At 39.6% G+C, this 14,570-nt stretch overlaps 1 protein-coding gene across 2 annotated transcripts in view; it reads right to left on the reverse strand.

Moving 5' to 3' along the window:
* PLPP1 (phospholipid phosphatase 1) overlaps positions 1-14,570 on the reverse strand; it is a 59,720-nt gene that overhangs the window by 3,758 nt on the left and 41,392 nt on the right. For both annotated transcript variants that reach the window (XM_005490654.4, XM_005490653.4), the window contains exon 4: positions 10,581-10,638. In XM_005490654.4, coding sequence (XP_005490711.1) covers positions 10,581-10,638 — 58 coding nt within the window. The remainder of the gene's footprint in view (positions 1-10,580; positions 10,639-14,570) is intronic.

Here is a 14,570-nt window from a genome sequence, read left to right on the forward strand (position 1 = left end):
ACATTTACCATGTAAATACAGGCACAGAGAAGACACTGTAGATGCAGAGGTGATACTTTCCAAAGTTAAACATTTGGGGAATGTTTCTCTTAGTAACTTACATCATAATTTTGGCATGCTGACATTTTCAGCTATAAATGGAGCATCAAAAAGATCAACCCTATCCATAAACAGTTTTCTTTAATAGCAAGGTCAGGGTAGAATCAGCCTCTAAAGAAGCTACATCTAAGACTAAACTGAAATAAATTTTTCCCCTTCAGATTGGTGGGCACTGCATATTTCTGTGAGCCTCAAACTCACCACTAGGGAAAATACAGTTTAGCCACTTCAGAAATTATCTGTCACACCAAGTTCTTTTAACAAAAGGTGTTTTAATGGACTTACTGTGATATTACTTCTGGATTTACCAACAGTAGACCAGAACACTACAAAGTGCCTGATGGAGCAGAGGAAGGTCCCAGGAGCATATGCTGGTAGCCTGAAGAGCTGGCTGATGATTTAATACTGGCTGTACTTCACTCTTTCCCTATTCCCACTAAATTTTCCTGAAGGCAGTTAAAATACCTTGCTGCAATGAAGTTTTTTTTCCATATAAACATTTTTGGAAGTTTGCAAAGGGTGTATAGCCGTAGTAGGAAAAAAAAGGGTTATGCAACCTTTTTGCAGATATGTGAGAAAATAGGTTTACCTATGAACACGAAGAAAATGGGGCAAGGCATGCAAATGCCAGCTTGGAAGGATGCCAGCTCAGTGCACTGAATGACCAATAAAGCAATCTTTGGCTTTAGGCAAATTCTTTCTGCTTGAGAAAGCATCAGACAAGAAATTTGGATTTGACATCTACATGAAAGCTTGATTTCTGTACTTGGAGAGTAATCTCCCATCATGAAGATCTGGAGCTGTTCTGTCAGCTGCAGAGCATAAGCAGTTGGCTACAGACTTCACAAATTCTGGGTGATTCTTCACACCATCAGCTCCTCTATCTGTACAGGAAACAGCCAAAGGTCTTCTTGCACCTTCTATAGCAAATAGATTCACAGTGTTTTAAAACTAAGTATGGGAAGGGTGAGAAATGACACCACAGATCAGTCTTACGCTGACTGGTCATTGCTGTGTTTAATTTCAGAAATAGCAGCTGTTCATTCTGGTTACAGTTGGGTTTGGGTTTTTGGTTTTGTTTTTTTTTTTTGTTAAGTTGAAAATAATTGCTTATTAACCAGCTGCTGCAACAGCAAATGCCACGTTATTTTTAAGCTGGTAGTTTCAAACTGATACTGCTTTTAACAGGCTCTGAGTTGTGCTACCCTGCCAAGCTTCTTCCCACTACTGTGACTTGCTCTTAGAAAAACAACAGCAACATGTCTGGCTGCAACAGGCATCAGGGCCACGCAGGAAAATACAGCAGCCAAGGAGAGGAGGAACTTTTGCCGATGATTGATTAAATGTAAATCAAGGTTAACACTGGAAATATTCAAAATTTTCCTATATATAGTTTTAGCCCTTATGTAGAATTAAATGCACAATATGGAGATGTCCTAGCTCCATGCTGCATTAACCCTTGCTACTGTTTTGACCCTGTTGACTAACAGAGTGCAGTGGCTTCATGCTATTGACAGAACCTCCTCCTTTATGGCATACTTCAGGTTCCTTTGCTCCTCTTTGAAGTCACAGAATAGCCTCAGAGAAAGAAAGTAGAAGCAAATCCCTGTCTCTCCACCCAAGCCTCTTTTCTAGAAAGGACTAAGTATATAAGAAAAACTTGTGATCTATAGAAGCCACAGGAACTTTAGGAAATCTCATCTGGGAATACTAATGAAATGCCTCCTACCAGCATTTCTCATATTGCAGAGAACAAATTTGTGAGCCTATGAACACAGCAGAAGCATCCCAAGCTGCTCTGGTAGTGACCCACTCCTGTCAGCATTTTGACCATGCCAGCCTCCCTCCACACTGTTCTGAGCATTCTGATCCTTCACCAGTTGTCTTTTAGCTGTGCTCCATCGCTCTCCATTCCCCCATCCTGCTGCTTCTTGTGTTTGCTTCATTCATTCCTTTTAAAAGTGCAAAGAGATTTCACGAGACTTCTTTTTAATGGGATTAAATAATCTTGAGGTTTTTTTCCCTACTAGTTTACTCCATAATGAAAATATGTCCTCTGCCACACACGTCCTGAACGAAATTTCTTCTTAATCTGTGGTCTAGTACTTCATTTCTAAAAATACAGACAAGCAATGAAGAGAAACTCACAGCTACTTTGTGGCTTCTTGCAAGAAGCCACAATCATGAATGGAAGGGTCTCTGCAACTGGAGAATTATTTGCTACTCCACATTTCTAGCATGGCTTTTGAGCATTTGCTCTTTCAACAGAGCAGTATTAATTTACATAAACACATGCCTACTTAATTTGGAAGTACAGTGACTTGTGTTTCCTACATGGGCTTCGGGAGGTGCAACCATGTGGCTTCATAAGGAAACTTCCTAACAGCTAATATAATACTTCTTCAGTTTAAGGCCACAAAATTCTTTTAAATCTACCAAAACCTATTCAGTTCACCAACCAAGATCTTATTTCAGATATTTAGTTTCAATATCTAATACTCCTTGGTTATTTTCATTCAATACCTTCTCCTGTTTTTTTTCCAAAACCCAATTATACAGAAATTCTGCACTGCAAAATAAATTTGCCTATTAAGGTATGGGAAATCCTCCTTCACTTGTTCAAGAATGGATGTCAAAAGGAAGAAATCTGGAGAGGAGAGGGATTGTGGTGGTGTTCCCCCACCAAGTAATGGTACTACTTGTACCAACTGATTTGTTCTGATACTTTTCAAAAATAGATTTTCTCCTGATACCAAAAGACCCCAGTAATTGTATTTCCTATAGGGGTCTTGTCCTAAAGAACAGGAGCAAGGCAAACCTTCCCTTTAGATATTTACCTATTTTCACTCTTATTTCCATCTCTCAAACCGTAAGGGAATCACTGCATCATTAACTTAAGAGCAGAACAGTGAGGGAACAGTTTCCAAGAGAGAAAACTCCCCTGTGACACAGAGAAATGAAAACACTTCTCAGTTTGTCCAAGTGCAAGTAAGACTCTGGAGACAAAACAAAGTTGGAGAAAATCAGTTCTCATGAAATAAATCCCTACTTTGAGAGATCTTTGTAGTTGATAGAAGTTTAGAAGTGAGCAATTAAATGGAATGTACTTTACTTAGCTTAACATTTACTATTAGTCATGTCTGTCTTTGGTTTATGGTATCTGCCTGAGCAGTACAGAAGAGCCCTATGGCATTGCTGTCCAGGAGGCACAAAATACTCCTGTGGTTACAGTCACTATTTGGATCCATTACCAGCTGCTGTTAGGAAAGCTCATACTTCAAAGCAGGTCTGCTGACCCAAAAAGTCCCAAGAGCCACAAACCATAGGGATTCTTCCCAAACCAAGAACCTCTGATTTAGGAATGCTTAAGCACACTCAAGTCCACAAGTATATGGTTTGCTTTGGGATTTCAGAGGTGGAGGGAGTAGATATGGAGCTACTGTGTATAGGTGGTTTTGTTAATGAGGCAGGGGTGGAAGGAAGCAAAAGCACAGGAAGCACCAGTGTTTTGAAGTCTTCGCAAAAACAGCCTTTGCACTAATATGAAAAGATGGGGCAAAATTTTTCAGAAGGCCTGGGATTAGGCATTAACAGCTGAGAATCCAGGCACATTTGTAAAATAGGAAAATTTCATTTTTATATATATCCTAAGGACCTCCAGGAGACAATACCCCTTGCCTAAGACTGCAAAGTCTTCCATTAGGGAGCTGGGAAGATGCACAGAGTGCCAGAGTAACTATTCACCCTCCAACTCCATCAGTAAATACACACTGTAGCCTTTCGTGGAGGAGAGGGCAGTGTAGTCGTCACACTACAACACACTTGCACCAGACAGTTTGCATCTGAGCATCTTTGATAACAGCCCATATTAAAATATGATCCTCCAAGAGAAAAGACAAGCTGAGACATTCAGGATAGATTCCTGCATAATGTTATAAAGCAACTGAAACCAAACATTTAGACAGATACACAGAGATATGTGATACAGGTAAGTGATCTGCCATCCCTGTTATAGTCCTGTTCAGCAATCCAGACACCTCTTCCCTGCTCAGACTAAGGAGAGAAACAGCAGAGAGAAAGGCTCCCTTCAGAGATTTTCAAAGCTTTCTCCTACATCTATAAATGTTTGCAGAATAGCTCTTGCCTTTCTGCTTGTTATGGGAAACTTGAGAGATGCCTTCACATAAATGCTGTTACTCAAATCGCTTTGTATAAGAATTATTAATCATATTTCAGATAGTACAAACTCTGGAATTCAAGGAAATATAAGAAATCCAGTAAACAGTTTAAAAATTGCAGTTCTGAGCACAAAAGAACCACAATATGTGTGTCATATACAATCTTACACTTATGCAAATATTATAAATTAAAGTGCAACACTTTATTTTGTACCTGGAAGCACTGTATCTATGAATAAACACACAGCTATAGACATCAGGCAACAAGACACTGCCTGCAAACCAGAAATATGGATAATGTCTCTCCCATCTACTTTTAAACACAGCAGGCTCACATCCAAACAGAAAACTGTATTCTAAAAGGAATACAGAGCCACAGAAGAATTCATGAGTCACTCATGAGCTGAGCTTCTAAAAAAAAAATAAAGGAATAAAATCAAAAAGGGACTTAGACTTTGATGACTATCAATACATTTTGTTTTTTTAATGAAATCACCTCCTCTTCATAAATACATATTTATGACCCTGCCCGATCTGCATTATTGTATGTCTTTTGTTTTATTTTGATTAGGCAGAAAAAAAAGAAAGAAGCCACAGTTCAGAATTAGTTCTTCCCCTTCCAGTGAGGGAAAGATACAGGTCTGCAGTGCCTTCAGCGTGGGGGTATGCCTGAGCTGCTGTTCAAAGGGGTGGTATATCGCTATTACTCTGACCATATCTGTCTTCCCTGTGTCAGCTCTAATGTTTGAACAGCCCTACAGGGAACTGATCTATGGGAGAGCTGAACTGGGGGGAAATGGCTGAACTACCAAGAAAAGGCAGAATATGTACCAGTCTGGGCTCTTTAAGATAGCTGCATTCTGCTGTCAAAGGCAACTGATGTGCAAAAGCTGCCTCCTAAGCAATGGGCATAAATTCCTGTTACTAGTAACAGCTCAGCTTTCAATTCAATATCAACACTGTAATCAAATCTGTTCTAAACAAATACTACTTGTCCAGTGAGCAATGAGGTTTGTTTGGGTTTTAATCCTCCAGCCTCAATTTGGCTGTACATTGCCAAAATAATTTCACATTGACATAATTTTTACTGTAGAGCAGGATAAACAGTAACATTTTATTTTGTTGTAAATTGGAATACAACATTTACCTCTTTTCTGAGAGGAAAAAAACCACTGGAAGTTAGTACTTTAACATTTACTAGAACTAGAGCACTGCAATGTATTGCTTTCAGCTCAGTCCTAGAGGAGCCAGTTCACAATACTGGAATTATTACTAGTGGCCCTAACTTTCAAGCAAACCACGGAGAAATCAGGTTCTTTTGTTTCCTTACCATAAAAAGTCTAAATAACAATATTACAAGAATACCAGGAGCACATACAGGTAGAAGCGTGAGTGCTTCCATACTTGAGCCTTGCAGCATGACCAGTTACCGGTTATTTTTTAATCTGCTGAAAGTAAGGTACTTGATACTATGCACAGCTACAGCCAAACAAAGCATTTTCAGTAAGACATGTGTTTTCATTAGTTTTGGAAGACTAGTCCTCAACTTTCATGTGGGCAAGGAACACAATAAAGACAGTTCTGTGGCTCTAGTCAAAAGCATTTGCAAAAGTGAAGAAATGGGTGCTGTGCAAACAGACATAGCTAAAATACTATGCGAAAGACTCTTGTTTAAGTACTGTTTCACTCAACCTCCCATCCCAACATAAACAATCAAAATCAGAATTTGAGAGCAGAGGTTGACTGGCACATTTGGGAGCATTGAGTAACAAAAGCAACCTAAAGCCTGTTTTCACTTGTGTTTTTCCTATGATCTCTCTGCAAAAGAAGGCTGCAGCCTTTTTCAGTCCCAGCCATTAAAACACCAGTTACCCTCCTCATCTGTAATTCCATGTGACCTTGGATACATAAAATGTTCCCAATGACTTGTACAAGAGCCACTCAAGTTACATTGTGCAAGATTCATCATCCCTTTCTGTCCCAAGTCTAAGCAGCACAAACACGTTGCCATCCCCAGAACAGCAGTGCCTCTTGGCTGGGTTTGTGCAGCCCTGTTCTTCATCCTGGGATAGGGAAGTGCTGGCAGGGAAGTGCCCAGGCCAGCTAGAGCCAAAACTGATTCTCTTACAGAAACATAATCCTCAGGGCCACACTCATTTCTGCCAACTGTTCTCACTACTGATGGCAGCATGCATTTAATATTTTAATTTAAAATAACTTTTTAAACATACTTAACTTGAGAAGTCAAAGCAAAAACTGCCTGCGGCATCCCCCCCTCTAGGGCCAAGGTGCTAGTTTGGGGTCACATAGACACTGGTAGAAGAGGTGTTCCACTACACTTGCTCTCCCATTTCCAAACCAGGATTCAATAGTTTTGAAACAGGAGAGGTCATGCCAGCTGTTTAATTGTGGAAAAAAAGGAGCAGCATCAGGAGAGGACAACACAGATAATTTGGGATCCATCATCTGTTATTAGGTCACTGGATTCCCACATACTGCTGCGGTCAAACTCCCTCTAGCTTGCACACAAAGCTGCTGTTGGCAGAAGCTCTGATCCCAGAGATAACAGCTCTGCTTGGACCCAAACTAACCCATCTAGCTCTGCCAAATGAGTCTCAAAATACATTCTCCACCATAGCTTCCTAGACTGACAGAGTGCAAGCAGGTTTTTTCTGGGGTTTCATTAATTCTATGTTAGGAAACATAAGAAACTTAACTTTAACCTGGGAGTGGACTGAAAACTCAAGCTTTAAATTTGTCTAGCTTGACACAACAGCTTTTATACAGGTGCAATGATCTCTGTGCTTTGATGTATACTGCGGCTTATTTAAACAGATGGATAATATAAACTAACATTTCCATGCAACAAAGAGTTAAAGTAGAGGATTTGATGACTAATACAGTGAGTTGTGTTTCCATGTGTGGCCTCTGCTACGAGATGGGACACGCAGCATAGGATTACGTTCAAAATTGCAGCTTTTTCTCCTGATACCAGCAAAGCCATGCAGTCAGGACTCAAATAATTTTGGCAATCTCCTGGCAAGAAGAAGAAAGGAATACTCCTTTACCATAATTCAGACTCTTCAAGAAGTCCAAACGCTTGCCAAGTCAAAAATGTCATTGAATCACAGAATTGTTTAGGTTGGAAAAGAGCCTTGAGATCATTTGAGTTCAACTGTCAACTCAGCACTGCCAAGTCCAGCACTCATTTATGTCCCCAGGTGTCACATCCACACTTCTCTTAACTACTTCCAGGGATGGCAATTCCACCATGCCCCCAGGTGTAGCCCGGTCTAATGGTTGACAATCTTTTCCAAGTACTCTCATCCTGCTGCTGGCTGCCTAGGACCCCACCTGGCTACAGCCTCCTTTGAGGCAGCTGTAGAGAGCTGTAAGGTCACCCCTGAGCCTCCTTTTCTCCAGGTTGAACCCCCAGCTCCCTCAGCTGCTCCTCCAAGGACTGGTTCTCTACAGTGAAGGGTTCACCTGACACATACTGCATTCAGCAGCTACCTCTTAAGAGCACACTTTCTGCAGTACACATCCACACACACCAGACTCCTCCAGCTGGCCCAGAAAGCAGCATGCTAGTGTCTGGTTATCATTAACACAGCCTCTGAGTAATGCCACATGCTAACAGCCTGTCCTGCTGCTGACTCAGCCCATGGCTGCAGAACGGGTGCAAGGCACAGATGAAGCCAGCATCAGAGTTCAGAAAACAAACAAGGCATCAAGTGCTGCAGGTTTGGCTTGGAGCCAGCTGCAGCACTCTGCCTTGCCACATGGGCAACTGTGTGTGTGTGTGAGTGTGTGTTTTCTTCACCTCTGGCACTATCTGTCCTTTTGAAGACATCTGAACTCGATTTGGTTTCTTGGTATGCACTACGGCTATGTAAATCAGCAAGACAAAAACATGCTGCACAGGAGCCATTAACCTTCTTCAGATGTCCCTACAATGGCCTCATAGCAGTTTTTATGAATAATGAGTAATCTTATTATCAGACAGAAGGAAGTAGAAATCTAATCTCCACAAAGCCTCTTATTTTTACTGGGCAATATGGCTCAGCCAAAGACAAAAAATGGGTGCAGAAACAGACAGGGCTCTGGAAACTCATTGACTAATTAATGGAAAACAAAGTCATCTCCAATGAAACACTTCCTGTCATCCTAGAAGAGTTAAAGGCATTTGTACCCCTCTAGTTTAAGGATGCTACTAAGCAAAGCCATGTTTTGCAGTTACTACAGAACTGAGTGAACACAAGGACAGCTCTGAGCACAGCAAGTGTCAGAACCAGGACAGACACAAGGATAGGATTCATGGTATTTTGAGGTAGCTTGCATAGGAAGGGTTTGATTTGCACTGACTTGACACCTGCCCATGTGGGAGGTTGCCAAGAATCAAACTCATACACACAAAGCCCCAAGACAGCTAAGGCTCATAATTTCCTCTTCAAGAACTTTCCAGACAAGCTCTTTGCATGGGTTCAAAAGAGTATGCCACAGGCACTCCAGAAAGCATTATTCAAGCCACATGAAGTTAGTAACTTCAAAATAAAGAACTCTTTACTTTCTTGCCAAAGGCTGAATTTTTTCCAAGCGCAGTAGGTTAACTAAACAAGGTCTTAACTCCAGGCTGTTCAAGACATCTTCTACTGTCTTGTATGCATCTAGAGAGTTGTATTACCTAATGTGACCCATTACCTTCAATTAATGAGCTGAGAATTCTCCTGACCACCACCCTTTACCCAGGCTGCAGAAGAACATGCCTTACATGGGACAGAGGTAAAAGCTCAGACAGTTCCAGATCTCTGACAGGCAACTGTAATTCAGTCAGTATGAATTATAAACAATACACATTGCTACACACCTACCAAGGTTTTTCTTATCTTCAGGTTTGTATCTCATTATCACATTATCAAGTTGTTTAACAAAACCATGTGAGAAGATGTTGGATGAGAAGGGTCTGACTGGGCCCAGAAGGGCAAGTCAGTATTAGGGTGCTCTCTGTACAGCAGTAATTGCTTCCCTGTACTATGGAAAGAGTGGGTTTGGCTTTGAGGCACTATTATGAGTGGACCCATAAAATTTTGGAGATAACCAGTCATAATGAGCAAAAAAACTTTAACAGCCAACAGGAAATCATACCACCATATTTGAGTCAAACCCAGGATATAATACTTTTATGAACTCTTTGTATTTACATTAGATAAGACTGGTATGCAGGGGAGACAATCTGAACAGGTTTAGCCATAAAAAAACCTGCATAACAGATCAAAACTGAACATCAAGCTTCTGAGATAGCTTTATTTTAAAATAAAGCTTAAAAACTGCCTAAACCATATTGAAGAGCCACCTCTTCTGTGTGTAGTTGTAGGGGTTTTGTTTAGTATGAACAATTGGTTCACTCACAGTGGACGTGATACTAATGCCTTGAGAGAGTGAAAAAATTAAAATGCAACAAAGACAAAAAAAAGAAAATTTAATCTGAGGTCTGTAAAAATCATGGAATGCATATATTATGTTAGCAACTTATGTCCAGGACTAGAGTTTAATTTTCAACTACATTAACAACAAAATTCCATAAAGTTGTTAATGCCTTCTATGTTAACACTTTTAGCAAAGGGAGAACAACAAAATCAATCTTCCCTAAGAGTGAAGATTATTTGTCCTAGTTCATGAGAACAATTGCAATGAAAATATAGTAATCCCTAAATGAAGCACTTCTGAATTGATCTTATCACTAATATTTACTGTCCCCTTGCTTTCCTCACTATTGCCTCTCTGTCCTTAAAAAATACGGAAAAATAAAAAGGAATTTGAAAATTCAATTTGATCTGCTGTTTTGTGTTTATGGGCCCAGACATACTTGATATGTGTTTAAGGGTCTTTGCTTTATTTTAAAATAGGCTTTGCACATCTCATTAGATCAGATAGGTTTCATTATAGATTTTTATAAGGCTTATAAATTTAAAAGTATTATAAGCCTTATAAATTTTATAAGGTTTATAATACTTAAATTTAGTTACATTTAAAGTAGCATCATCATTTCAAAACACATTTGTCACTGGGCTCATTTTAGACACGGCACACAAGCCAAGTACCATATTAAGTATTCTTAGGCATACTGAACATCATTCTACCTCTTGTCCCAGTATCACCACCCTTACAACTCCTACTGAGAAGTCTTTAGCTGTACCAGACAAACATCCTAAAAAAGCCATATGCATAGCAGCCAAGTAAATATTCAGTACTGGGTAGCTAACAGATCTTTTGTTATCACTTAGATGGAAAGAGTATACTTACTGCTACGAAGAGCAAACAGTACATGGAGAATGAAGAATGGCCAGAGTAGAATGATAGTCTGGAAAAGAAAAGATCAGACATCATCAGTTTCCTTTTAGAACATTCAGTCTGCAGTGATACTAACGTATATTACGCAAGTGAACTGGTAAAATGCAAACATGTCCACACCACTCTTCAAGGAGGCTCCCTAGGCACATCCCACAGATTTTGACCAAGAGCACAGAATTCAGCAGTTATCCTTATCCAGAGCTAAACTGATCTCTACATCAGGCAGTAAGTACCAGACTTTTGACTGAAGTTTGAACAGCAAGGGAGCACATCTTCAAAGACAAGTGTCCTTTAACAGTTCATCTTGACAAATGCCAGAATACTTTAAATGTATTTACTTCTTAAAAGTCCTTATAGTCACAGTATATGTATGAATACAAATTACATCAATCACCCCACAACAATCACTTGCATTTAGTCACCATCAAGAGGCAGTAGTTAACAACTAGTATCTAGTAGTTTATATTACATTTGTACACCTTTGTGAAATGTATGATTCACACAGACCCTAATTATTTACTATTGAAAGGTAGGGGAAAGGCAGGAATGCAGTTTGCTAGCCAGTCAACTGCAAAAGATGACACTTCATCTGATTTGCAGAAGTGATTTGTACTTGGTGATCTCATTCAGAGTGTCAACATTGCCTTCAGCTCCCAAAGGATTGACAACCGACACTGGCAATCCAGGATTCCTCTGGCCAGGTCTTCCCCTGCACAGCTGATTTTGTGAGGAGCCACAGATGTAAAATAAACATCACACACCTCTTCAAGAAAATAACGCAAAATGTAAAGACAATTTTGTCTTAAGGAGGGAGATGAAAGAACTGTACTTGGCACTACTTTTTTCCATTTTATGTACAGAGCCTTGTAACAGTGCTGCTCCACAGGCCACCAGCCAGGTTTCAGCCAGCCTTCTGTGCAATTTAACTACATAACCAGAGCACTCCCCCCTCAGCAGGTTGGCATACAAAAACAGGCCCGGATTAATAAAGTTTCATAGCTCTGCACTCTGACTTCTACCATATCTACCAGGTCCCTTGTTTTGGTGCCTCTGCCAGGCAGAGGCCAGGGAAACTCTTAGTCAAAGGAAACATTTCCACTCTTTGGACTAGGAGAAACAAAGGCAGCTCTGACATGCAGCAGGATAATGAGGTTAAAGATGCCCTGCTCAAATACCACAAAGAAGGCAATGAAACTGTATTGTGCACAAGTGAAACTGCAAAACTTCCTGAATTATTTGGCATGTGTAACATTTAGAAACTGCATCAGAAAAAGTCCACACAGGTTTATTCCAGAGGTTTTAGAGCTTTTCATTTACGGTTGATTTAAAACACTGGCAACAGCTTTTGGTTTCAGAAGTACTAAATAAGCAGTCTGAAATAAGATAACTTTTGTTCCAGCAACTGGTATTTTCCAATTAGCTTCTTAAAAAGAAAAACTTTGACAATGTACTAGCTTCAGATGTTTAAAGTTCAAAACCATTAAGACTACACTGTAGCTAGAGATCCCTTTTCCACTCTTGTACTGAAACACTTAATATTTCTGGGCAAGAGTCCACTATGAAAACCAACATAAACATTGTGAAGAGTCCTGTCCTTCAAACATGTCATCTGAGAATGCAAAGCATGCTGTTCTACAGAAGATACAGAATAAGGAATTATTGACTCCTGTGACAGTGCTTTATCCAATAGCTCCGGGGCTATTCCTCTTGGCCATGAGATGATATTTTCTACAACTATTGAAAGCTGAAGGAATTTAGAAGACTAGCAAATGATAAAAGGAAAAAATACCATTCTTTAAGTTTATTTTGGAATTCCTATACCCTTTTAAATGTGTTCTTGACTACTGTATTTTTTATTTCAGGAATTTATTAGCCTAAGGTACATGAAGAATACCTTGTCCCAGGTTGAATATTACAAAGTTTGAAAGCATTTCTTATCAGGCATAGATAAGTATGCTGTACATGACTGAAAATATTGTGCTTAGCACATGAAGTATTGCCAGAAATACAACTGGGACAAAGTACTGATCCAACTTGCACATAGTGCAATCCCAGTGAAACCTCCTTGGCAATACTGCTGTCTCTAGGCTTCTTTAAGAAAAAGACATTTTCAAAAAATCTTAAAATCCGTTCAAAACACTAAGATTGACAATGAAAAATTTCCCAACAATTCATCAGCATATAAATAATGTCTCTTCAAAGCCAGGAGAATGTCATGGCTATCAGACCAGCCAAGCACTTGGCTTCTTTGTGATCCTACTGCAAGTGCTGGTTTGCCATGAGCCAGCAATAAAACAGTATAAACAACTCTCCAAATCCCTACCTTTCACCAGTGAAAGAAAGGCTAACTTATCCCAATAGAATTCACACATCAGATTCCAAAATATCCTTTTCAAAATAGTCTTAGAACAGTATCTGGTGAAATTGAAGTATCATGAAACAGAGCTGGCAAGTGCAATCTTGATCTGATTGTTTCCAAAACGGCCAACTCTGGCATCAAAAAAAACGTTTTTCAGAGGTCTACATCTTTCACTCCATCAATACCTACCTCACAGATCTCTTCCTCTGTCCGAAATTTGGCTTCATTTTAACAGGAAAAAAGCATAAGCTTTAATTACTTCCACTTGGACAACATATTCCCAAGTTAGAAGAATGCCTTAAGTAGAACCATAAAACCAGTTTCAGGTCTCAGTTGAGGTTTAAAGTATACTCCTAGTTTCCAATGTACACAGTAGAGCTGGACATCATAAAAAGGTCTTAAAATAAGGTAATTTAAGGACTGTTTTGCTTTCTTGAAACTTAGCTTCGTCATGAATTTCACATGGTTTCCAATGAAGACAAAGACAGTAAAGAAGTAAAGACACAGTAGTTCTTAAAAAGGTTGCCATAAGATTGACTACAATTTATCACTATGGTTCATTACTGAACGTCTGCATTTTTAAAAAATACCTGGAAAAATAATCAAAGTACAAACAATTCCTACAAGAAGCATATCAGCTGAATGACTTTGTTATTTTAGGCAGGATTTCTAAGCCCAGATAAGCAAGCCTAAGAGAGATTGCCTTGGAGGACTTGACACTGACAACCTTCTATTACTTTCCATGCACAAAGCCAGCTTAGCCCAGGGAGCAGAGCCAGCCTGACAGGTTATGTTTCTTCAATTAGTAGAAAAATTGAACACAGTGCACAGCACATAAAATGACCATTTTTCTTGGACTGTGACTTACAAGAAAATGCATGTTTTAAGTAGTAAGTTCTGCTTGATATTATTTTGTAAAGTACATGATTTCTTTAGGTAAATACTGACACTGGAACTCAGTAAACAGGCTTGATGTCTTTTTTCATTTAATATTTTCACATGAACGCCTGAATGTGCAGAAACTTTAAGGCAAATGCAGGAATCTGTCAGGGAAATTAACAGCCTTGGGAAAGACAATACTAGAGAACAGCTAAACACATTTGGTACAGTGGAGCATTAAATGGTGAGAAATTAAAGTAAATGACAGTAGAAAGAGATATTCCACAAGAAAGGGCATCCTGTGGTGCTTCAATAGACCTGTCAGAGGCTGATAAGGAAATCTTCCCAACGTAACTACAGAATTATGAAATGACCTCTTAGAGAAAAACAGAAGGCTCAGCAAAACATTATGGACACTCCCATGTCAAAGCAAATAAATACACCCCACTGGATTAGCCAGCATATCCTTTCCATCTTTAAGTTCCCTGGATTCTCCCAGTCTGACTCAAAGCTCCCAGTGACATTTGTGTTACCCATTCCATGATCTGGAAGGGAATAAATGCCAGAGTGCTGCAGCTCAGCATGCCCGTGTTGGGTAAGCCAATGCTTGTGACAAGCAAGCCACATGCTTGTCAGTGAAATATTCCTAGTATTTCAGTGCCATGGTTTTTAAAGTTCTAATTCTACACTTAAACACCACATTC

This window comes from Zonotrichia albicollis, chromosome Z (genome assembly GCF_047830755.1).
Source record: "Zonotrichia albicollis isolate bZonAlb1 chromosome Z, bZonAlb1.hap1, whole genome shotgun sequence".
Taxonomy (NCBI): Eukaryota; Metazoa; Chordata; class Aves; order Passeriformes; family Passerellidae; genus Zonotrichia; species Zonotrichia albicollis.